This window comes from Aptenodytes patagonicus, chromosome Z (genome assembly GCF_965638725.1).
Source record: "Aptenodytes patagonicus chromosome Z, bAptPat1.pri.cur, whole genome shotgun sequence".
NCBI lineage: Eukaryota > Metazoa > Chordata > Aves > Sphenisciformes > Spheniscidae > Aptenodytes > Aptenodytes patagonicus.
The window spans coordinates 3,166,029-3,192,285 of record NC_134982.1 but is presented as its reverse complement, the minus strand read 5'-3'; the positions used below and the strand labels follow the sequence as shown (position 1 = coordinate 3,192,285).

Genomic DNA, 26,257 nt, shown 5'->3' with positions numbered 1-26,257 from the left:
CAGGGAATACCAGAGCTGGAGACATACCCAGGCAAACCCCTCTCCCCCGAGCCCAGGGAAAGCTGAGATTTTGGCAACTTGCATCCCTCTCTGCAGCGTGGACACACAACCAGAGGTCCAACTGCAGGACAGACGGACCTGCTGGAGCCAGCCAAAGCCAAAAAGCCACGGCACCAGGGCTTGGGAGGGTAGCAGAGTCTGCGCTGAAGTTTGTGACACTATGCCATTACAATTTAGGGATGCACAGATGCGCACAGGTGGCACTAGATCTTCTTTGCCATGTAAAAGCCTACTCAAGCAGCACACAACTAACCTTAGAAAAGCTCCCTGAAGCTTTCAGGAATACCTCCCACAGGTTATAACCCCCTCCTCTGAATTCACGACTCAGTGAATCACTCTTTCCCTCGAGATACTGAATCCTAATAGTAGCTGCGGGAATTTGCAGCCTCTAAAGAAAGAGCGTGTCTGATTAGGGGAACTTCAGTGACCACAGCAATGGGCTAGCACTGCTCTTTTTAGATCCTCGCTAGACTCTGCTGGGGTTAGAGGGTGGTGGTAAATACTAACACTTAGCCAGGGAAGCATGACTTCTCTAACAGCGTTGAATAAGGGGATGCTAGCGGCAATTCTGATCAGACCTTCCAGCGTAAGAAAGCTCACAAGTTTATTATCTGTTATTATCCCATAAATCAAACTACCTTTGTTCCATTGCTGTGCAAAATCCCCGGGGTCTATCCCTTGCTATCCCCTCCCCATCTATTACCACATCGTATCGAGCTCAGCAAGTTACCGCCTGCTCTAAAAACTGCAGCCTCCTTTTTGCATTTTCCATTTTTTCCTCGCTCTAAAGAGTTATATCCATGCTGGTCTATCTGCTTAGTGCTGCGCTGCTTTACCTACCAAAACTGCCGTTCATCATAAACGTGCAGCCCCAGGAGGAATTAATTTGAGAAGATCTATGTGTCTATCTCGAGATCTCAAGTTTACAAACTCTCCCAGGCAAGAGAAGAAGGAGCCAGGCACAAGAGCAGAGCAAGCTCCTCACCTGTAATGAGGTTTCGGATGAGGAGTGGCTCATCTTCTTTATAATATTCCAACATGCCCTGAAAATCTTTCTCCTTTCTCTGGACAGCAACTTGCATGTTACGCTCATGCCGCCTCCTCTCCGCCGGTACCGTGGCTTGGGATGCTGTGAAGAGAAAAGAGCATGAGAGGTGGTGTCTGGTGATCGAGAACTGTTCACGTCCTCCATTGGCCTTAGAGCAGACACCAGGTCAAAGCGTTTTATATTAAGTTTCCAATAATGTCATCAACTTCGACAGACTTATAAAAATATAAAGAACCAGGTCTTGAATTACCAGGCAGCAGTAGTTCTGACTCTGAATGAAAGAGAGTGCAAAAGTTAGACCTAAAGAGGAAAAGATTAAGTCATTTTTTATTTTCCAAGGAACCACAGGCTACACGGGTAGTCACCCTATGGGAAGCTTTTTAGCGTATCATTTTCACAGAGGGGGAAAAAAAATAGCCAGGCAATGAAAAAATACCTAAGGGTCACATCTTCTGGCTGGCTGTAAAGCTGAAGAACCGCGGTGGCACACCACTGAGCATCGTGCTTCCATAAAAGTTTGATAAAACAGAAGAGACCAGCGTGCAAGTACTGCAGTAAACAGCAGCCTGCTGCATGCAGATCACACTGACAGAGAGACCAGCTGTGCTAGCCATGGAAACCCTCCAGTTATTCAGCTTAATTTCACTTAATGCCTAGTTTTCAGAAATTAGGTTAGAGAGAACAAGGTTACGTGATTAATCACGGCATCTCCAGAGAACGGGAAGCTCCTTCTATACAACGCAGATGTCACAATTGAAGTGTTTTCTGATAAAGCAGAATGCACATATGTGTTTTAATCCCCCTTGAAATTGCCAGAAGAGAGCAGTTGCCTGCTAGCCACTGGTCTCTCCGTATCTCTGCTTGGGTCACAGCATTGACAGCAATGAAAGCAAAAACGTTTCTTAAATACCCTCCGAACCCTGGTACACCACGCGTCAGACCAACACCTCCAGCAAGCACTCGCCCTCCATCACTTCATGGACCCTCTTTCCAAGTTTACCACGTTCAGCCACGTTAACAAGCTAAAGCTACAGCAGCGCGGCTGTACTTGCTCAAAAGGCAGCCTAAGCATGACCCAGGAGCTTCATTTGGACTTTCGGTTCCCTGCTGTCACGCCAACGATGAGCTCAGTGCTATTCCAGTGTGCCAGAATGAGCCAAGTCTTACTTTAACAGAAAGAAAAAGAGAAAAGCCTGCAGCTCTCCAAGGCTAGCTAAAGGAGTGAAACCAGAGCGCTGTTCCCCCACCCCAACATCTACCAACAGCCAAGTCACCTTCAAAATCTTGGACCTTCTTCATGTAAATCTTCAGCTGCTTCTTCAGCTTCTTTTCATTCTTTTCCAACTTCTCTAGCAATTCTTTAAGATCCTGAAAAACAGAAGATGCACTGAGTTAAAAAAAAAAAAAAATTAAACCCAAGAACAACTCATCTGGGGTGAGTTTGAGGCTGGAGTCACTCGTCAACCTGGTCTACGTACCACTACTGCACGGTGTGAGCACCTTGGTACAAGAGCAGCTGTGTTATTTCTGGATTGCTCAGAGAGACCCTTATCTACACCGCAAAGACTGTGGATGCTGCGCGCCTGCTTTTTCTAGAAGTAGCCTGCAGCAGGCAAAACTCACAACACACCACCCAAAGCATTTTTACTCCTGGCTGTTAATCACATTTAAACAGTTCCAACACTGCTTAGATACGAGGAGCTGTTGAGAAAGGCAAGGAGCCCTCACCTGAACTTAGGAGGGGCCAGCGTTCACTCCAGACCTCGCAACACAGATACAGGAGGTGAGAAGGGGAAAATTTACAATCAGCCAGGCCAGCTTTTCAGAGCGGCAACTGCCCCCCACACTCCCAATAAATGCAGGTAAAAAGAAAGGACTGTGTTATCTTTGTGTGTAATTACAGAGTATAGGGGTCCCCAGCGACTTCAGCGATCTCATTTGGCAGGCAGTGCCACTAGGTAGGCAGGCTTAAAAAAAAAAAAATAAAAATTAAAAAATAAAGTACCTAGGGAGTCACAAGAGTCGTACAGCCACTGAACGACAGTTCAAGGCCAAGTACCAGTGCTCCCAAATGCACTAGTGGGAGATGCTGAAGGATCTTGCAGAGAGTTTAGAAGGGGCGGAAGAGACGCCCCAGTGCCTTCTCCTCTCCTTCAACACTTCCCATCTCCTTTCTCTCAACCTGTTTTGTTTTGGTTTTTTTTTTCCCCCCTCTTCCTTAGGCTGTGTTTTCAGTACGGCCTCTTACCAGATTTTCATTGGTGAGACGTGTAATTTCTTGCTGAAGTCCAAACTCCACCTGGGCCTCCGGAGACATTTGCAGGGTCTGCAAGAAAGCCTGCTGCTGTTTCTCCATCTCTTCTTTCATTGCATCCACCTGGTTTTTCAGAGCTTCTACCTCCTCCTCATGCTCTCTTCTCTGATCTTGGAGCTGTGCTTCCAGTAACCTGAGAAAAGGACCCCACCGATCAGCCTGGGGATCTTGGCATCGTGGCAGTAACCACTGTTTGAGTTTAGATCCTTCAAAGTCAGCCAACTTGGGAGTTGTTCCCGGTCAACCTCCCTATAAAACTGACACACACAAAGGGCTGCTACAGCTATTATTGCCACATTAGTCTGTCATTTGTTATACTGCAGGTTAAATACTTTTGATATTAGAGACATGAGATCAAAAGTTTGGGTTGTTTTTTTTTTAAATAAAAGGGAAGAGGGAAAAAAATAAAAATCCAAGAGCTCTCTTGTTTCTGCAGCTGTATCACAAATTTGGGTTCCTTCACTCTTCCCATTAGCAAAAAGCAAATGCACAGCAAGAAAGCGGTGCAAGATCAACACCTGCGGGTTTTTCAAACGCTCAGCCTGAAGGGCATTTGTTCTTCTGCTCACCCCTTTTCAAACATCAGATCTTACTCTTGAAAACCAAACTGTATGTCTTGCAAATGGCTCCGTTCAGTCGGACCGCCACAGGCTTCGCTTGCTATTGCTGGGAGTTTCAAGAAAGGCAGAAGCTGAAACCCTTCGCTCCTGGTTGTTTGTAGAGCTGCTATTTACCTTTGCTTAAAAAGAAGAATATTCATTTATATCTCCATTTTCTTTCATAAACTACCTGCAGAAAACTACGCACAAGGCAATTTTCTGTCATCTTGATCAGTTCCTGCTTTCACCATTGCTGCTGACTTCACCAGGACTCTTCAGCGGGGGGAGAGACTCGTTTCCTTGTACTCCACGACATACAAATACTAACGCCATGATACACAGCCAACAGAAGTCACCAAAACCAGCCCTTCTCCCACTTTTAGGTGGGTACCCAACTTTTTCCTGCCACCCTCTCCTACCCCGCTTTCCCCCTACACCAGATCTCCTTCCAGCCCTGCCCTGAGCCTGTGCACAAGGACAACTTCAGGGAGGGAAATGCTGAGCTAAAGGGCTAGTAAGGCATTTAGTTAACGCATTATCCAGCCATTTGCTAAACCAGAACGCCTTCGTTAATCCAGTGGAAGAGTGAGTCACCACTGAGATGTTAACTGCCCTCCTGTACGCACCCTTGCTGATGGGGATGCTGACAAACCTGGCAAGTGACACAATAATTGATTTTTAAGGGCATTGCCTACCCTCTGCTAAATGGAAATCTCCTCGTTAGTCCTTGAGTTAGTCCCTTCCTTTCAAGAAGACCGAAATAAGTGACTCCAGAAGGTACAAGGACTCTGAGGAAGGGGCATCAAGCCAGAAACTGCAAAGTATTAGTCCCAGACTACACAGGGTGATGGTGGCAAAGAAGAGGAACAACCCATGGGGATAACCAAGCCCGTGCCCTTGCTGTAGCTCATGGATGTGCTCTCCTGGGCAGAGCTATGGACAGCCACACACCTGGCTCAGGGGCTTCAGCTCCCCTGGCATCGGATGCAAACGGCAGTCCTCAAAGTTGAGGAAGACTCTGGTGTCGATAGCTTAGCATTTGCCCAGGACATGCACAGACAAGGAGCTGTGCCAGTGGGGAAAAAGCTACAACTCATTCGGGTCCACTGGGAAATTAATGGAGATTCACATCTGTGAACGGTTTCCCTGCAGGAACAATTAAGCATGGGGTTTTTTTTGTTGTTGTTGGGGCTTTTTTTTGTAAGGATTGTATAAAAGAACATATGCTTTCTATGGAAGATTTCTGGATGAAAAGCATTAATTATTCTCCAGTTTGTTTTTTTTTTTTTTTTTGTTGTTTTTAGAAGATCTAAACAACCCAATCTCTACTCCCATTTTCCAGCAAAAGATAGAAAAGGATATTTTCCAACTATAGAAACACGGGCAATAACACACGCAGCCTTGTAATCATGTTGTCAGGAGTTATGTTCTTAATAGGCTTGGAAAATACAGGCCCACCATGAAATAAGTATTAAGTACTTAATTTTCATTTTATTTCTTCACGTGGGTTCGGATTAACCGTGAGCCGCCCTCAGAAAAACATGATCCTTCTACGAACTTGGGTTCCTACATTGCTTTGAAAAACAAATGAATCACCCCCGGTATTTTTCCTGTTACTGTCTGGTTTTACTCTGATCTCTCTAGATGTGACCGCTGTAGACTACTTTATAACAAAAGGTTGTTTTAACTTTTCCTCTCTATAGTGTCCTTAATCAGCTCATTCCACATCTTTTATAAAAATCATATGTATTGGAGCCTCATAACCACCCTGCAAGGAGAGCACAGGCTGATTAACATTTAATTATCAGCTCTTCCAAGCACCAGGTTGAACCAGAAGACTCCAGGAGTCCTTCTGCCTTGCTTTAATCTCCATTTGTGTTTCTAAATGTTCATTAGCTTGGAGATGAGAGGTCGTTACAGAATCACCAGCATCCCCAGGAGATACGGAGGTTACAGGTACTCCCCTGATGTGTCCCGCTGGGATATTTGCCCACCAGACCAGGACATGGGGAGAGCTGTGGAAGGATGGCACTGTGTCCACCATGCACCTTCCTCCTTATACCTATAGGCAACGCATGGATGGGAGCGCACAGTCTCCGGGAGCATGCAAAGCAGACGGCATTGCAGTACAAGCACAGGGACTCCACTGCTGACATGTCAAGGGTCGGGAGAAAATGCTTTAGGGAGGTGTTATATCTTAGTGCAATTTGGAGAAAACCCATCTAAAATGTTGGGGTTTTGGTTTTTTTTTTTTTTTTTTTTGCTTCCTGGAGATTACAGCTTCCCAACGCCTTTATCACACAATTTCCCATTAACGTAACATAATTCTTACTGAATCACAGCTCAGGCATTAGTGACAACAGCCGCCATCAGCAATGCCCAATTAGAATCGCAACGGCTCCTCTGAAAATTAGAGGAGGGTCTCAATTCCTTCAGTTTGGACATCCTACCTCCGGCTCCTCCCAGAGAGGACCGCAGGTCCCATAGAAGACAACAGGACAACAGCAGAGGAAGAGAAAGAAACAAAACGGCAAGCAAAAGGGAGAGAGGGGAGAAGCAGCAGTGGGGAAAAAAGAAAGCGTTTGACCTGGCAACTTGCTTTAAACCTTGATAAGCCAAGCCGAGCTCTCCATCTTCATTGAGATACCCCCAGTCCTCAGTCTTGCTAGAAACAAAGGACAGAAAAAGGAAACAAGAGGACAGAGAAAGACAAAAGGTCAATTGCAATAGAAGGGGAAAAGGTGCAGAACCCTTATTAATTTAATTTAATTTTTTAAAGCACACTTTCATTACATTGTATTTCCTTTTCCACCATGGTGAAGGAGAACCATGCCCTGGTCATGCCCCGTGCAACACCCCTGGCTAGTGGAGCTTCTCCTCCCTCCCCAGCTGCGAAACGCATCCTCGTGAAGCCCTTTCCTCCCCGACCCACCGCAGCCAACACAGGAACCCAAAAATCATTCAGGTCAGAAGGGATCGTCGCAGATCACCCAGTCCAACCTCCTGGCAGGTTATCGTCATTCCTGAGATGTTACTGTTTTTACCAAAAAGCCCAACTCCTGGAGGTCGGAGCCTGAGTTTTTGTTTCTGTATGGCTAAACTGTTTCCCATACGGTTGCAAGGAAAAGCTGGCAAGCCCACGCCACACCCGCTAGCTCAAATCCTCCTTAAAACCTTATGCTTAAAAACCAGGGAAGAGAAACAAGGACCATGAGGGATAAATGGGAGAGCAGAAGTCGGCACGAGGGGTAAGGAAGAGCTGTCCAAACACGGGGTAAAACAAAAAGCACAGAGTAATCCTTAGCAGCTCCCAACGGGCTTCCTTGCTTCCCCCCCAAAAAAAATTAACTCTTTTTGAGCTGGAACAGCCCGCATGCACTTCCAACCCACAGTGGAAACACAACCCGACCCCACTATTGCATACTGATAGCTTGAAACAGCTCACTCCTCTTCCAGACCTTCTGCCCTCTGGCACATCTCACTAAGACGACATTTTTAAGACAAGTTTCTCCATTTCCTTCCTTCTGCAGCAACTTCCACTGGTCTAAAATAAATTCTCTTCCTTCTACTTCAGTCGAGGGTCTCCTCAATCATCAAGTCAAACACATCAGCCTTTCCTCAGAGCAACCTTCGGTCCAAACACCCCTTGGATGTTTGTTTCCTTACATCCATATGAGATCAAGTCTCCTCTGTATCCATCCAGGCAGAAAAATGCCCAGAAAAGCCTCATCTCACTTTAACGCTAAAAGTTTCCTTTTAATAGGTTTTGGTGTTTTGTTTTGTTTTGTTTTTTAAAGTTATAAAAGGCAGGAAACTCATTTATCTTTTTTAATGAGGTGTTGAACACATTACAAATGAGTGATGTAAGCTGGTCAACCTGACCAGAAACATTTGCTACAGCAAGATTTTACTTGGCTTCAACGTGAGTCAGAAAACAGGTTTTCTTTTTGGAAATAATAATAATAAAATAAAAATAAAATAATAAATAATAATAAAAAAGAATAATAATAAAGAAAGAAACAACAACAACAAAAAAATCACCTAATATATCATTAAACTTTCAGAGAAAAAAAGAACCAAGCCAATATGCAACTCCTGTTTTGAAAAGAGGTGTAGCAGATGCCATTCCCTGGCAAGGAAAGCTCTGCATGTTTAAGTGGAAAAGCACAAGCTTTCTGTAGCAAATTTTCACGCGAGGAAAGCAGCGCGGACTGTGCCCTTGCAGCACTACCACGAAAGGACTCAAGAGGTGTCTCACCGCTGCAGACAGCTTGGACATCCCTTCCATCCTGGCATACGAGCATGGCATTTCTCAAAAGTAGCAAACATTTCTGGCATTAACGTTTGGAAAATTCATCTGTTAAAGTTGTATATATGAGTTTAGATTAAAACCTTGTTTTTACACATATATAGCAGGCTTCCAAAAGGGTCTGTAGGGTGGCAGATACAGGGAGGTTTATCGGTCTGATTTGGGTCAATTTGTTAGTAAGGTCTTTTTTTCTTTCATTCAGATAATCTTAACAGAACACGTACTTAGGCACTGAAATCCAAGAAAAAACAAACAAACAAACAAGAAGGATCCTCACTATTTATTACACGTCAGTAACCTGGGAAATCTCGCACGATGAGCAGCATTTTTAAGAGATGCATTTGCCTGGATAACCTCCTTTGAAAAATAGCTTTCCTTCCTTTTTTCATCATATGCATTGTGGTAAACGAGGAAAGCAGCTCAAGGGGGTGCCGTCATACTAAGATAAAACTGCCCTGGGAAATAAGCATTCAGCCCATGTTCATCAGCACGGCACTGACTCAGAAATCACTGAGCCTCCTTTCTCCCAGAAGTTCACATTGACCAAGACATTAAAAGTCAATAGGGGTCCTTTCTAGCTAATTAGATTAATTAGTATGTGCCAAAATAATTTCCTAAAATGCAGGGTAAAGCCTTCTCTCAAGCAAGCCTGAAATGAGTTGAAAGGACATGATTCACAAAACCTCATTTCTCCTTTATCCTTATCTTTGAGGCACGGGTCTAGGGGAGCAGCTGGCGACCTGCAGCTGGCAAACTGCCTTCATGAAAGGGAGAGAAACTCCTGCCCAAACACCTCCCTCCCCGCCTCCAAGTAGCTTAAAGGAGGTGCACGTGTACCAAACCCCAGAGATGTTAATTTTAGCATCTTCAGATAATTATCATCTCGTAATAAAGAAGAGGCATTTCATTTTCAAAGACAGATATGCCTTTTTTTTTTTTAATTAAATGGAAAACTAATGCACATCACAGATTAGATATATGACAGAGTGGGAAGCAGTGATAAGAAGAGACACATTGGAGAGTGGTAAGCAGAGATATGAACGCTTTCCATGTGATGGCCTTTTCCAGCCGCAACAGCATCCTCCACATGAAACCAGCGTCAGCCCTTCACTTTGCACTGCAGCTGCAGGTGGGACCTACCCAGCAGAAAAAAAACCAACAACAACAACAAAAAAAGCCACGTACTCTACAGAAATCACTTGGAAGTTATCACAGAAGTTAATTTCAAAGACTAAGCCTGATCTGCTTTGAGCTGCCAGGTTATTAATCTCTAACATCATCACCTGGTCTTTTGTTGGCTCTACGCTTCTACCAAGATCAAACAGGCTTGAAAGAAAGATCCCAAGAACTGAAGCAGGGAACACAGAGCCCACTTAGCTTTACATTCAGTTATTGAAGCAGAAAATTAGCTGGAAACTAACTTGATGCTTTTCCCTTTAGCAAAGTCAGCAAGAGAAGGGGAAAAAAAAAAAAAAAGCTGAGTTCACTGCATTTATAAGGGGCTGCTTTTAATTCAAACTTCCCCTTGACCTGGCATCAAAGGGCTTTCCCTCGAGAGCAGCGTGGAGAAAGAGAATCGCTATGTGGGCAGGGTTAGCAGCACCTGGAAGATTTTCCTGTTTTCCTCCTGCTGTATTTAAAAGTCCTGGATCACACAGACATAGAGCGAATAAAATGTCTGCCTCCCACCAAAATAAAGCCATGCTCCATCCCCAGCCTAAATAGCTAAGACATGATGACTTCAAGCTAATAGTGATCCAAGGGTGGACCACGGCTTTACCACATCGGTCAGACTGGACCGATGGAAGAGCATCCGCCTCGGTTAGAAACAGCCAACAGAATGAGAGGTATCAGGGTAAAGAGAAATGGGAGTCCCTCCCTGCGGCGCAGGTGGGAGAAAAAGTGGCTCTTGCTTATTAATCCCACTTCAGAATTGCAATCCCACCGGAAAAGCTTTCCATTAAAATATTTATTGATCAAAATTAGAAAGGGAAAGCAGTTTTATTTCTCATGCTGACTCACTTGGGTATAGAGCTGCTGAAGTATGAATGCAAATTTGAGCTGGGGAGAGGGAATGTTAATTTATATCTACAAATACAATAATTCATGCTCCCCGAGCGTTTGTTTTCATCTGTTTTATTGCCATCGACTCCAGCCTACAGTTTATAAACCAACCCAATATACGAACAAATGCATAGGGAACCATGTAGTGGGGAAGCTGGTGGTGATTAACGAGCCATTGGATAAATCACCGCAGAAAATCAGGGTGATAGTACGTAGAGCTGCTGCTACTGTAGTACAAGAGCCAAGCTCCAGCCAAGCTTCATATGAGAGGTCGCCAAGAGAGGAAACCGAGCCTGGAGACTGCAGATTTCCCCTCCCAAATCTCAAGAGGCCAAAAACCACCAAGGCCTGATCGCATGAGCTTCTTAAATTGCAACTGAACTTCTTCAATGTGCAATAGCAAGGAAAGAGATTTGTATTCTCGTAGAAAATTAGATCAATGCAGCATTTTTGATGATTTTTGTGTGTGATTCCATCCTCACTGCAGAAGTTAAGTCTGGAAACCACAACGGCTGAAGGAGGACTGGAGTCTCCCGACAGGCTGAGTGAAAGTGGACAACGCGCACTCCAGGATGGCCACATATCGATTACTATTGGGGACCCATGATACAACCTGGTCAGACGCGTGCCCTATGAAAGCACCAACTCTTGTTTTGACTCCAATTCCTTCACCAACACCTGAACACAAACTACCCATCCCTACACACGCACACTGGAAAACGCAGGTTAGGGAGTAATTAACTCTGCGCCTGACAATGGGATTTTGCATCCCATACTAGCGTCCACAACTCCAGGAGAAAGTTGGAAGGAAGTAAGAGAAAATCCACATAATTCATTAAGTGACCAAAAAACCACACCTTGCAGTAGGCAGCACACTGAGCTCCACTGATTTATTGACAAAAAGGTGATGTTTAAAATCAATCTCATCACCTCTACTGCAGGAGGGGCAGAAATTTCATCAGCAAGTTCACTTCAGGAAAGCAAATATTCAATGGCAACAAATTGAGAACCAAACGCTGGTCCTGATCCAGCCAGATGCGATGCCCAGGGGAGAAACCAGTATCATGAGAGTCCTGGACCCCAACAATCCCCACTCCTCCAGGTCCCCGGGCCGAAGTGAAAGCTGGCAGCACTAGTGTGGGCAGAGCCTCAGTCTAGCCATCAGGGTTTGAAGCTATGTTTAAATGCAATGCATGTGGAACCCAGCCCTTCCAGCAAGCCCATCTTTGTACTCACACAGGGTAACTGGAGAGATCTCCACAGGTTCTCCTAGGGCTTTTCCAATAAGTAAAATAGACGCAAAGTCAGAAAATCCAGCCCATACTATGGCAGGAATTTGGGAAGCATACAGCACAGTCATGATGACCAAAGCTGACCGCACAACTATATATACATTGAATTTATGCACATCAATCCAGGCACATGGATTTCCCTTTGCACCTTTTTGGCCATCCAGTTCTGAAAGCGTTAAGCAACTCTTCACAATTTTTCATACTGCATTCAAAGACGGTGTGGGTTTGCTCATATTCATACAGGTATGAATAAAATCCTAATTAAGTCACGGTCTTTCTCAGCCTGGACTGCTAACAACCTTCTGCAACCAGTTTACAAAGTGCCAAAGTATGCTATCTTATTAAAAGCCATTAATCCACAACGGTTAGGTCTTCTGACTACCTTGCTGAATACAAATTATTTAGGAAAAAAGCCTCAAACATCTCCATTTGTCAAGAGAAAAAGATGAACGTTCAATTTCCTTGCAATAAAATAAATATTTACTTTACATATTATCTTGCTGTTTAATCCATGCAATTTTGTCTCCTTGCAAGATACTCCTTTTTTATTTGATGTCCTCCTGGATAGCTGCAAGGATTGATTTAATGCCTCGCAATTTAAGCCCATTGTTACTATAAGGACAGACGCGTTCACGATATTAACCCTTGCTATGGGAAACCTGTAATCAAACGAATGTTCCTGACTCTCAGTTTAGATGCAAGAAAACCAATAATGTGGGTGTTGCCAGAGAACACAGCGTGTGTTTGTTAGCTCAGTTCACCATCACGGGCTTTTGCCTCTGGGAAAACGAGAGGGGAACGGTGCCGTCTTCCCAGCATAGCACGAGGACTTACTTGAAATAAGTAACTCTCAAATATATCCCAAATCCTAGTCTTGCTACTGTTTATGTACTGGAAGCAAAGTCAAAATCCAGTTTTGCTCACTTCTCCACGTTGGCTTTTCTACCTGCCCAGTATCTCCCCTCCCTTGGGGACACACTGCCCCAAAGATGAGGGCTCCTCACCCATTACAAGACCTGCACCTTTGGTCCCATCTTTATGGTCCATCCTTGACCCAAGGTCCAGAACACAATCCAGAAGCTGGTAACTCTCTAAACCACGTTGTTAATTTTGGTCTGGATCCCATCTTTCACATTTCGGTCAGCCCCTCCTGCTGCTGGAAAAATTTGGGCCACACTTACCGGTTCGTCTCACACATCCCCTGATAGGCTTCAATCGCGTCCTCCTGATCAATGTGCTTGTCACTGTTCGGCCAGCTGGCGTTGGTGGTGATGCTTTCCTAAATTCAACCATGCAAAACACAGCAGCATGACATCCTGCACATCTCCTCCTGTCTTTCAAAGTTCCCAATACCAAACAACTCCCAACCATCCTTAACAGAGCTTCCTCGGGGCATCCATCAGACTAGAGAGTTTCTATGAATTCATACGCGTGCAAACAGACAGCAGCAGAGATTAGGAGACAGAAAGAGGATGCATGAACCTGGGAGGGAGATAAGGGGGGTGTGTGGTCTGAAATACAAAACGTACCCCAAACCTCGAGGAATGATAAGGCAGTGAATTAAAAAGCCCAAGTGAGAGTTTTCAGAAAACATACTCTTCCATCAGAACAGGGTCTAAACAAAAAGCCCTCAAACAACTGTGACGGGACAGGCTCTCTTCTTGCCTACGCACCAGTAGAAACACATTACAGCTGCACCAGCATCAAGTGAGCAGAAGCTGGTCCAGAAGCTCTTTTCCCCCACCCCGTTTCCTCGCAGAATAAGCCAGTTGTCACAAAACACCCCTGGGAACCATCTCAGACCACCACACCTTGGTGCAGGGCTGGAGAAGTTGTTCCTTGGTGTGGGCTGGCTAGACCTCATCAGGTCTGGGGTCAAGCACCTTACAGCAGTACAGACCACCACGGGACATATAGTCCTGGGCTGTCTGAAACGGTGTCATGGACTATATCTTAGCCAGAGGCAGAACCTCCTATAACCCTGCAGAACCTCCTATAACCTCCCCGCTCCATTCTGCCACCCAGAGGCGTACCAAAGCAAAAATGGCATCGCTCAAGCAGGCAGTGGATTTTCAGGAACAGAACGGGAAAAGGGAAAGAAAATCCATTACCGTCTCAATTACCATGTTTTTGCCTGTCTCTTTTTGCTGGGCTGCCTTCATAATCTGCGTCCTCAGAATGAGCACCTCTTCCTTCCGCACTTCCAACTCCTCGTTGGCCGATTTCAGCTGATTCAGTAAGAGGTTATAACTGTCCTGAATATCGTTGGACGAGTTGTTCTGGGTTGCTCGGTCTGCGATAGCCTTCCTCAGCTCATTAAGTTCATTTTTCAGCTTCTTGTTCTCCGACTCTAGCTCTTGCCTCTGGAAAATACCAAGCCATTAACCAGTTTAGATAAACTGTCTTGCAGTGCCTCACCCTTTTCTGAGACACCTCTAAGGTAACTTAATTACCGATGATCGCGGCCAAACGATCAATTCATGCCAGGATCTGGATGTTGCTGCCCGTCCAGCCATGTGTGGCTCAGAAAAGATTTTTGTTGTAATCAGTAGCCTGTTACCATTTAATAACAACACTACAGGGTGACACGGGAGATTTTTTTTATTTGTTGACACTATTATTAGACACAAGAGCAAGCCTTTAGAGAAGCCAAACACATTTGTTTCTTCTCCACCCCTTTTCCTTCTCAATCAAGAAATCACCACAAACCCCACAATGTTTAGCTCATTTTTCATATTCATTAGATGATGATCATTGGAAGATGCCAATTTACATGACCCCTTCATCATGGCAGACATCCCGTCAGGTGAGCTACGGTTGCGTGAATTCCCACTACAGCTTCTTTTCTCATACATTTTGCAGTTCCCCTACCGCGGTGCAACGTTTGCAGTTGGAGGATTTTCTTGCCCTAACATCTCGTCAGCTGCTGGCATTTGACAGGCAGGGGCAATACTGTACAGGTTTGATGCCAACTGCTTCTCCTGAATAACGATGCATGAGCATCAATCACCGTCTTTGCCGAGACAACTGAAGGGCTTATTTGCTTTTGCATGACAGTAGAAGACAGAAGAATAAAACTCCGGCAGCTAAGACAGCCTTTATTTCAGTTATTTCACCACAAAGCTTTGTTTGCAGGTGGTAACACCACATCTGACAGCTCTTTGCCAGCACCCAAAACCCACCTGGAGCATCCCAGCTGGGTCAAGAGCAGCTTTGCTCCTGCGGATGGTGCAGTCCTCGCTATAGGTCACAGATGGGGAGGGAGCCAGACTCCTGGGGTCCCGCTCACAGCCCGAATCCCAGCAACCCACCTTCTCTTTGCACCGGATCCTCCATCACCAGTTGCTGCATGGTGGCACCCAGGACCGCTCCCCTCCTGTCCCCATGCACCCAGGCCTCTCGGACAACGCCAAAACCCAACAGGATCCGCACCCAACTACCACGTGGCAAAAACCGAGACATCTGCAAGTGAGCTGACAAAGCCTGGTGTCTGACTGATGTGGGGTCAGCTCTTTCCTAGGGACCGACCCCCAACCATGTAGATTCTCTAGCGTCTACAATAGCACAAGCTCTTGACCCACTGAGATCCAGGTGCTTCTCTCCCCCCACTGCCCTTTGACCCTTCCCACAGCTTTCTTGCACGATTCCTCTTATCTATGGGATATCTGCTTCATTATCAGCTTCGGCTGAGGCGAGCTAATGAATCCGAAAATGCCTGGACGGATGAGGGCAATTTATACAGTTTATACAGCGTGTAGCTAGCACAGCTGTGTAAACCTCGTTTCTATAGGGGCGTTATAATTATAAATCCTTACAAATTATAAAAAGCACGCATTATCACAGCAGAGGTGTGAACAGAATAGTTGATCTGGCATCTAGACATACTCCTAGCTGAACAAACACCATCAGTAACGGAGCATAGTCAGGTACTTTAAACCATCTGTCATTAAAAAAAAAAAGAGGGTAAGAAATGCATTTGGATCCAGCAATTCCTCCACATCCACATTAGCCACAGCTCAGCAGAGGGAGCGTATGAGCCACTGGCTTTTCCATAACTGTTTGTTAAAACAAGAGTTTGAAAAGCACGCGTGTGGTGGGGAATCTGTACCAAACTGGGTTTAACTCTTCTTGCCGCGTGGCTAAAGCATCGACTCGCTCTCCACTCTTTTCTGATCATGCTCAGAGGCAGAAGGGTAAAAAGAAAGTGATTAATTGCTTTTCTACGCAAATGGCTGTTCTGTGATTTTTGTTATTTGCTGGATAAGACCCCTCCTTTCCTTCCTCCTCCTCCTCTTTTTTTTTTTTTTAAAAAAACGGGTCACAGCCACACTAGTAACTCCAGGGACTGGTTGTACCAAGCTGTGCTCTGGTTAGAAACGAAGCCAGGAAGGATCAGGAAAGAACGTGATAACCAACAACGCTGCTCCAAGAGCCCGTGCCCTGGACTCCTTTCAGAGTTTACAATTAAATTAATTCCCTACTCCCTTCTTGGTAGATTTCAGGCACGGAGCCATGTTAAAATATCTATAGACATGGGTGAGACACCTATCGTCCCCGGCCCGTACACCCTTTTTCCATCAGCACCAGTGATGGCAGAACAGAAGCTAAAATAAAATGCTCTGAATGTGGAAAGAGAGATTTCTACTTGCGCTGTGAGAAATGCCCTTTCTTCTGCATAGTCCAACAGTGCTAATTTATTTGACAAGTTCTACAGTCAGAACATCCCGGACTTGAACTCACACTTGTCCCACGTGTACAGCACTATGGAGGTGTGAAAGGGGTACCCAAGCACTAACGGTGACGGAAATAGCCTCGCTCTTTAGGAAGGGGCTTATATAGCAGTGCTGGGTGGAGTATGAGCCTGTGTAAATCAGAGGTTAGCACTGCCATGCCGGGATTTTGCGCTCTCTTCTATTTCTGGTACTCGAGAGGAAAAGAAAATAAAATCCTCTAGAAGCTCATTTTGTGATGAGCTTCCAAGTCTAAGGAATGAAACCAACGTGCCAGCTATGTGAAGAGCAAGAAATCCAATTATGCATTATGCTCCTGCTAGGAACACAAAGTCAGGGCAAGGACTCCTTGGTGCTTTCATTCCCGCTCCCACTTTCCCAGCGTGAAAAAACAAGCCGGAAAATACATTTTTCACTGGGGAACTTTTTGTCGTACAGGCGTGACTCAGGGACATATCTCCCACCAGGGAGATGTTACACATCCCTCCAGCCCTGCATCACGGCTAACCAAACACCTTGCTGGGCATATTTTGGGACAGCATCTACTGAAAACTCTATTTATCCGTTACAAAGGACACATAATTTATGCCTGCTGTAAACAGATCAGTGTTAGCTCAGGTTTCTCACATTTCTTTGCAGCATTACAAAAAGAAACAGCCAACCCTTATCCAAATGAGCCTCTCGAAGAAAGGACTGTGCCTCACTCGCTGCCCTCCATCAAAATCTGCACCAAGAACAGGCTCCCCACCAAAAGCTAATCCCAAAGGCAAACCCCTGCCATCGTAGGTGCCGTGACAGTACAGGACAACCCCACTGAGACACGAAGCTGGCTGACAGCAGACACGTATGAAGTGGCAGACCATGCGCTGGCTACAAAACCCAAGCCTGCCCAGCCACCCACTAACACTCACGCCTTGTATTCTCCCACTCGAGGGGCTGTGCATGTCAAAAACATCTTGAATGGGACCTAAAAGTGAAGACTTAGGTCACAAAGTACTGAACAAGACCCAGAAACATCCTTAACCCCCAACAAAACCTGCTCTTCAGCAATAACTGTATTTATTACATTTACCCAAACTGATATTTGTATGCATTATTTTAAAATAATGCATATACTTACAACTATATTTACATTTTTACTGTTTATTGTATTTATATATTTATACTCATATTTATCCAAACCATACCCTGGGTCATTCATGACCTTATCCAAGCATCTCTTCCCCCATCCAGCGCAACACCCCTACACCACGATGAGCTGTTCAGCTACATCAGTCACAGTCTTCACACCTCACCTAGGTCAAAATTCATATTCATTTCAGGGAAATATACTGGTTTCTGAAAAGACACTGCAGCCACCCTTCTAAAACCTTCTGAAACCTTTCTAAACTGGCTAAGGAGTCTCAGTTCCCAAAAGATAGTGCATCAGTGGTGCATCAAAGACGAGATCCCTTCCTCCTCCATAAGCTGGTATCTCATGGACCGTGCAAGAGCATCCGCAGGAAGAGTTTGCTACGTGTAAGCTTTTAGACACCTCAGCCTCGTTGCCCAAGAGAAAGACTTTTTAAGCTGGCAAAAAGGAAAAAAAAAAAAAAAAAAAATCTAATTACACATGACTCTTGAAGGAGCCAGAGATAGCATAAATATTTGAGATACAAATTAGCAGGAGAAATAGAGAGAGGAGAGGAAGAGCTTTGTTATAGTCACAGAAGCAGCTGTCATGGGGGAAGGAGGGAAAAGCAGCACTCAAAATCAGTAGTAAGTCACTCTTTCATTGCAGATGGAGACTTCAGGCAGTGTCCTACATTCAGAGGTGGGGAAAACACCAGCGAGCTGTATTTGTCTCTCTTTTTCAGTGGTTCCTCTCAGGCCAACCCACCTATAGGGAACGCAAAATCCTTTCCTTTAGGACTGGGGGTTGCCTCTCGCTATGGCATTTGAAGCAATTCCTCCTTGCTTTTCACAGGGACCTCAGCTCTTCCTAGACTGACAGTCACCCAACATGCCAGTACCCAAAATATCTTGTGCTACAGCTGGTCTGTGCAGGTCTGGACTGCGTTAAAAGCAAGCTCGTAGACCTGGTTGTCCCTTGTTGCAACCCTCAGCTCATTTTCCTGCAACTCCAGCAAGAACCTTGTGCTGGAGATCCTTAAAGAGAACCTCTTGCAGTGCAACGCCACTAAGATCTAAGCCTGAGATGTGTTTCCTTGCAAGTTCATTTTCCACCTGTTTTAGGCTAAAGGTGAAAGAACCCTGCTTTTTTGTAACATGTGCTACCTATTCCTATGAAATGGTATTAATAGAGAGTTATTAAGGTTTGTTAGATACATACATAGTCCTACGTGAGTATGTTAGGAACGTAGAAAGTAGGAAAATCCAAAATTAATATTTCCATTCTGAACTTCCTGGGTTAAAACTTGAAGAAAACACAATGTGTGAATTCACACAGAAGTCAGAACTGCAGAAGCCATTTAAGAAGGTGACGGTTCTTATCTGCTGGGTTTTCCCCTTCCAAACGGCAACTTCACTTTGCTTTACAAGGTCAAGAAACTTAAAACTTCCATAGCCACGTTTGAGATCATTGCCCAAGTGTCTTCCAGTTGGTTAAAGCTCCTGCCACGCTTCTACTCCAACGGGCTGTGCAGAGGTACTAATGAAACTCATCAGCAGGGTTTTTCTCTGATTATTATTGGAACAGGCTGCCCAGGGAAGTGGTGGAGTCCCCATCCCTGGAGGTATTTAAAAGACGTGTAGATGAGGCACTTAGGGACATGGTTTAGTGGGCATGGTGGTGTTGGGTTGACGGTTGGACTCGATGATCTTAGAGGTCTTTTCCAACCTCAATGATTCTATGATTCTATGATTCTCAATCACAAACAGCTTGTCTAGCAAGTGCAACAAGAATATCGCGCTTGGAGACGAAAAATTGGATGGACTAAGTGCCAGAAAAAGCTACTGCTAGAGGTATGCTCTTAGTGAGGGTTGACCACACATCCTTTCCACCTCTAATTTCTGCTTTTTTGCATCCTTCTGAGGAGATGATGCAGACAGCAAAAATAGGTATGCCTACCGTCAGATGGTTTAGTATGATGTTACCCTGGGTAACATATGTTCCTCTGGATTTCTCAGTTGTATTGCAATATTTGTTAAGGGGACAGGGAGAAGGAGCATCTGAAATGTAGGTCTGCACTACCAAAAAACAAAACAAGCAAAACCCCACCCCTTACAAAGCTCCTCCCAGAAACTGGTTTTCTGAGGATGAGCAGGACAGAAGAATTGGCCTAACAGTCAAGACCAGAAGTATTTGGGTACAGTTAGAGCAGGAGGACACAACCCACACAAGCCGCAATAGGAGCCTAGCAAGTTTCAGTCACTCTGTATGTCATAGGGAGAAAATGATGGAAGTGGAACTGAAAGGATTTAGAGCTTAGGGACAGGACGAATTGCAGGGTAGGGCAATAGCTGGGAAGACACACGACGACTATGGTCAACCAGCACTGCTGCTGGGAGATGGAGGCTATTACTAGAATCCATGCAGCAGATTTATTTGGTTGACTTGACTGGCACCTTGGGAACACAAGGAAAGATGACAAGTAGCAGACTTGGAGCCTGGAACAAGAAACACGTTGGGCTTCAGCCGTAAGAATTCACACCTACTGCAGGGCAAACTGCTGAGACCTGCGCTGTCAGGTCAAAGGAAACCCAAGAAAGTCCCAGCGGGAATATGTGGGAAAAAGCACCCTTCACTGTAAATGGGCTTGTAACCGCCATGGATGACTCAAACAGGTAGATCAGAGCAGAACAGATGTTGCCTCAGAGAGAAATATCTGTGAGCCCACCCCAGGCCCAGGAGCTGATGGAGAGCTACAGCTTCCAAACTGCTATCTCCAATAGTCAGAACCGATTTACAGGAGATTTTGGGTTATTACCTCGTTCAGACAATTTGTTTGGGCTGTTGGAGCCATGCAATAGGTTACAGCACTAAGTAGGAGCTCATCACTCACCTTCAGACTGTTGTATGCAAAATCTTCATGGTCCAAAGTCACTTCAGTCTTCGTTTCAATTACCTGCGTGGATTAAAGAGATAAATTAATATTTAAAAGCAGGAGAGGAACTGGCACATGGCACAGGATGGTTAGGCACGCCTCCATCAACAGCCAGCCCTGCCGCAGCTCAACCATAATAATGTTATTAATTGCCATTAGATGGAGTCCCAGCAGCATGTAGTGGGGCAGGGGCCGCTTCAGGAGAAAAAGGTTTAATCTCTCATTAATATCTTGACAACTGCGGCTCACTGCAGCTTTTGAACAATGACAGTCATTAGGGGAACAATCTTCAACACAGGGGTTGGGAAGCAGGCTTTTAATCTGCCTCTGCAGCAAGGATGAGAGGCTGGGGAAGTTTTCTATTTCGTGTGTTTCCTGCAAATTGCTAGAGGTGATCAGTAAGAATATCTGGTGAAGCAAGTAAATAATTACTGTTGATGATTTTGTTGAGTCTCTTATTGCATTTGTCAACAGACACATAGATCTCGCCAGAGAGAAATAAACAAAATAATTCCCAAACAAAGTAACAACAGCCCCAGAAATTTCAATTATGAAATCAAGAGTTGTTGTGGTTTAACCTCAGTCGGCAACTAGAAAGGAAATTAACTCTATCCCTGCCGAAACCAGGACAAGAGTGACGGCATTTGCTCAGCATTATATATATGAGCATCTTTGGTGCTTCACGACACCATACACGCAGCGCTGCTGTTTCATGGCATGCATCGTCTCCCACGCTCTGGCCTCTGAACAAGCCACAAAGCCTCAGTTACAGATGGCAGGGTAAAATGTATACAAGGCATCTGCTATTAAAAGCCCCTCGTGCTAAACATCAGCTCATTGGCAACTAGAGAGCTGTATTTTCAGATTCCAGTTGCAAGTCTGGATGGACTCCTGTTCCTTAAGTTGCCACTATGCTGTCAGTAATCTTGATTTTTTTATTTTTTTTTTTTTTTAAATTACTTCCAAGCAAACAACCCAGAGTGTAGGAAGATGTTTTTTGCACAAGGAAGAAAGAATATATCAAAGGAATATCCCTGCCCTGCAACAGAAAGGAAGAACCCCTTCTTCTAACAGCTATCTTGCTATTTCTGATAGCTATAGCTATCTGCTATACCATTTTTTAAGCTACATTCCTATATGACCGTTACTGGGGGGGGGGGGGGGGGGGGGGTGGAACCCAAACCATACAGATTATAACAATACCAAACTGAGGACACAAGCCTGACTGACACGTCTGTGAAGTGCACGCCACACACCGCTGGATGGGGGGAAGCCAGGACTGCAAAGAAGCACTTGAATAACCCAAATCAACCAAAAGACATGTGGAGACGTGGGGTACACCAGGGCCTTTCTCTTCACGGCTCCCAAGCACTGACATGCCTCTAGGTTTGATCCAGCCAAAAGGTGGTATCTGTGTCCGTAAGGCTGCAGCATCACATCTATCTGCAATCCTCCAAATAGAATCACTAAGGTTGGAAAAGACCTTTAAGATCACCGAGTCCAACCGTTAACCCAGCACTGCCAAGTCCACCACTAAACCATGTCCCTGAGCACCACGTCTACACGTCTTTTAAACACCTCCAGGGGTGGTGACTCCACCACTTCCCTGGGCAGCCTGTTCCAATGTTTCACCACTCTTTCAGTAAAGACATTTTTCCTCACATCCAATCTAAACCTCCCCTGGCGCAACTTGAGGCCGTTTCCTCTCGTCCTATCACTTGTTACTTGGGAGAAGAGACCGACCCCACCTCGCTACAACCTCCTTTCAGGGAGTTGTAGAGAGCAATGAGGTCTCCCCTCAGCCTCCTTTTCTCCAGGCTGAACAACCCCAGTTCCCTCAGCCGCTCCTCATCAGACTTGTTCTCCAGATCCTTCACCAGCCTCGTTGCCCTTCTCTGGACACGCTCCAGCACCTCAACGTCCTTCTTGTAGTGAGGGGCCCAAAACTGAACACAGTATTCGAGGTGCGGCCTCACCAGGGCCGAGTACAGGGGCACGATCACTCCCCTACTCCTGCTGGCCACACTAGTTCTGATACAGGCCAGGATGCCATTGGCCTTCTTGGCCGCCTGGGCACACTGCCGGCTCATGTTCAGCCGGCTGTCGACCAGCACCCCCAGGTCCTTTTCCACCAGGCAGCTTTCCAGCCACCCTTCCCCAAGGCTGTAGCGCTGCATGGGGTTGTTGTGGCTGAAGTGCAGGACCCGGCACTTGGCCTTGCTGAACCTCATACAGTTGGCCTGGGCCCATCGATCCAGCCTGTCCAGGTCCCTCTGCAGAGCCTTCCTACCCTCACGTTCCCCTTCCTCGTTCTGACCTTCGCTAACAAAACTCAATCCACACTTCAAATTTCTCAAAAGAGAAGGAAACAGGATCAGTGCAGGCAGAATAATAAATAAATCACTAAAATTGATTCTACATTTCATTGCTTTCAAGATACTTAAGATACTGTCCTAAATCTGTTATAACCAGTTTATTAAAAAAAAAAAAAAAAAAATCAGTTCTGTCCAATTATCCTTAGCTGCCAAAAAAAGTTTCTCTCCACTTCCCAGCTGGATTTGCTGCCTCTTAGTTTGAGCTTGTCACTCTCAAACCTCAATTCCTATATCGCATGTCCTCAGGTAACCAAGGAAAGCCAGTTACCAACATGAAATATCAGTATCAATGAAAAGCCATCTCTTACCTGGGATTTCTTGCTCTCTTGCTCCTTTTTCTCCAGCTGGGTTTGCAGCTTCTTCCTCTCCTGCTCGAGCTCCCTCACTCGCTTCTGTAGCTTTAGGAAGAGGGTCATGTCCATGGCGGCTTTCTCCGTCCCGACCTCCTGGAGAAGAACAGGGGAGTAGAAAAAGGAGAAGACCTCAGTCAAGTTTTATAACCACACGCTGTGCCAGATACGCCCTGACTGTACATCAGCACCGAGCCCAGCCACGGCTGATAACAGGAGCATCCCAAGAAAGGCACATACTTTCAAAGACCAAACCCCCATTTTAAGCACCTATTTTTAATGTCAATAAAGAGTTGGCTCATTTTAATAAATCGTTGAACGTTTAACAGCCCAACAGAGAAGCAGGCTGATTGGGGCCACAGCTAAGAACATTAAAAACGCCCTACTGAGTCCCTTCTAGCCAACTATTTATTAGTTGTTTTTTAACTGGCTTCACCTGGAATATTTTGTATTAGAGCATGACCAATACTGATCACTTTGACTTCAGCAAGTGCTCTCAGAGCAGTTCCAAAATATTAAAGCAATGTAACGCAGCAGCCGGCAAAGGGAAGTGGGGGTTTCTGCAGGCGTGCTACGTGGGACACAAAACATGGGCCTGCCAGTGGGGTGGCAGATCCTAGGAACATTCATCATCCACACATGCTCTTGAGTCATGAAAGTGGAGTTTGAAAAGCAGCCTGTTCTAGCAAATGTAAGCAAAACACATTTCCCTTTTCCATGCAATTCTTGATAGCCAGGGAATAATTTATGCTGTTCTTTTCTGCATTAAGAGACCGTTGATTACAGGGGCTGTGCTGGCCAGCAAAGCATCCGTGAAGATGCATTGGAATGAAAACACTCGGGGCAAGGGGGTAATGAACTCTGGTATCCTTGCGGAGAAGGATCGCTATAGAGTCATTGCCATCGGTGCTAGGAATAACTACATATAACAACGCTGACCGCTTTGATGAATTTTCATCAGTCTTTAAGCTGGTATGGCCAAAAGACAAGAGTTTATTATTTTTAGAGCCCTATTTAAGCCTGATGCCACAAAGAAGTAAGCATTTGCTGTAGCACCGCAACCCTGCAATCCCTCTCACCAAATTAACGATGTATTTCTGTAGCGCGAAATCAATTTCATCCATCACACCTTACAGTCCAACCTGCATTCCTCCTGTGTGCTCCAAGACCGACGTCAATCATCCCTGCAGAGCAGGGCTCTCCTCCTCCCCCCGAGCCCGCCCGGTTTACTGTACCTCCACTTGCTGTATTACATCCTCGGTGTCTCCTATCTCAGAGGTTGATATGGATGGATAATTGGAATCAGACTCCAAACTGCTCTGGTTGGATGGGTTTCTTCTGTGCCCCGGTGCTTGCTGCCAAGGAGAGGTGCAGATACATAATACGTTCAGTGTTTAAGGAAGGATTCCTCACGAAGCATTGTTTCTTAGAGCAAATAACTGTCTATATATTAAGGTTACCTTTACAAAAGGCTTGACCGTCACCTTATAGTGAATTCCATTTTCTAGTTCTTATGCCCTACCATAATATTCGTATTAACCCAAGGGAATACTTTAAAATGTGAACTGATACAGAAGCTCGGTTGAAAAAGTCTGCATGAATTAAAGGCTGTTCGTGACACCAGATGCCTGTTAAGTACAAACATGCAAATCTGAGCTCAAGATTATGCTGTTCACAGCACCCTCTGGGGCTCCCTTTAAACGCTCGACCTTCCACCTAATCCAGCAGGACTCTAATTATTATCTAATTTTCAACAGTTCTCCTAAGACTTTAGCAAAGGTGAAGCTAAAAACCTTGGCTTTTGAAATTCCGAAGCCGTGTTGTTGAGGTTTTTTTGGGTTTTGTTTTTTAATCCAACACCTACACATGAACATCACGGAAACAAAAAGCAAAACAAGAAGCATGAACCAGCTTTTGCTGAGATTCACAGATTATCTCTATGCAGAGAAGCGTGAAAGATCCGGCTCCTTTTCCAAGGCACACGGCTTCAGTGTAGAAGTTCAGTCTGAGAAACATCAAGCACAAACTGCATGATAATAACAGTTCTATTACGAATTTTGGGGATGAGTGAGCCACGTTATCCAGCCACCAACATCATGTCCAGGATACAACAGAATGGAGATAATTTAACTTTCATTACCTTTATAATAGCCATTTCATCCCGCAAGTTGTCATATCTCTGCTCCAGCCTCGAAAACTCTTTTACCAGGTTCTGATAACGAGACCTCTCTTCTTCCAGCTCTTTCTTCATCTGGATATTTTCCTCAACTGTGTTTTGTGCAAATTCATCTTTAAAATAAGGAAGAAAAAAAAAAAAGAAATTATGATCTTCATCTCTGAAGTGAACTTCTTGTAAATATGTGCAATAACAATGACTAATTAACAAAATGCTCTCTGCCAAGAACCTTTAAAATACATATAAGCATTCTCTAATATTTGGAGACTGTTATAATCTATGTCTCCTTGCCATTTGGAACAGCTTGAGTTTTTCTGCTTGGACAGCAGAATCCTCTGCCATCTGAGTTAAAGAAAAATCTCCAGCACCTACAAACCATCAGATCTATTATGCTTAACTCAGCTGTGCCAGCTCCAGCTCCCATGGGCCAGCCAGAAACCCACTTAAGAAAAGACCAGCACAGTATGGAAATACATTCATATTTAAGAAGTGAACATGGTACTCGCTGCATTTAAAGACTTCTCCCGCCTGCTTCCCACCACCAGACTGGGCATAGGAGCAAATCAACAGCAGCATCTCTTTCCCATGTCACCATCAACCATTTACCATGGTAAGACTGCGGAGGTTGAAAGTATTTTATATGCAAATAAATTCTTTTTTTATTTTGTTAAAAACTCCCTTTTGGAAGCAAAACTGGTCCCTCCCCTTTTTGAGAAACCAGGCAAATATAGTCCACGTGTCCTTTTAGAATCACAGAATGGTTTGGGTTGGAAGGGACCTTTAAAGGTCATCTAATCCAACCCCCCTGCAACGAGCAGGGATTAAAATGGGGGTATTTTAAAATGGGGGGGTGTTTCAAAATGGGTGAATGCCAAACAAACCCCCTCCACTTGC

The 26,257-nt window shown here is 45.0% G+C and overlaps 1 protein-coding gene across 2 annotated transcripts in view; it reads right to left on the bottom strand.

Moving 5' to 3' along the window:
* The window catches only part of LOC143173127 (unconventional myosin-Vb-like), a 153,759-nt gene that overhangs the window by 7,734 nt on the left and 119,768 nt on the right, over positions 1-26,257 (bottom strand). Inside the window, exons 24-33 of one of the 2 annotated variants that reach the window (XM_076363201.1) lie at positions 25,328-25,476; positions 24,423-24,542; positions 23,146-23,283; positions 20,421-20,483; positions 13,810-14,049; positions 12,868-12,965; positions 6,609-6,686; positions 3,357-3,555; positions 2,383-2,476; positions 1,046-1,189 (exon numbers count right to left, since the gene is read on the bottom strand). In XM_076363201.1, coding sequence (XP_076219316.1) covers positions 1,046-1,189; positions 2,383-2,476; positions 3,357-3,555; positions 6,609-6,686; positions 12,868-12,965; positions 13,810-14,049; positions 20,421-20,483; positions 23,146-23,283; positions 24,423-24,542; positions 25,328-25,476 — 1,323 coding nt within the window. The remainder of the gene's footprint in view (positions 1-1,045; positions 1,190-2,382; positions 2,477-3,356; positions 3,556-6,608; positions 6,687-12,867; positions 12,966-13,809; positions 14,050-20,420; positions 20,484-23,145; positions 23,284-24,422; positions 24,543-25,327; positions 25,477-26,257) is intronic. The other variant, XM_076363200.1, reaches the window with a different exon arrangement.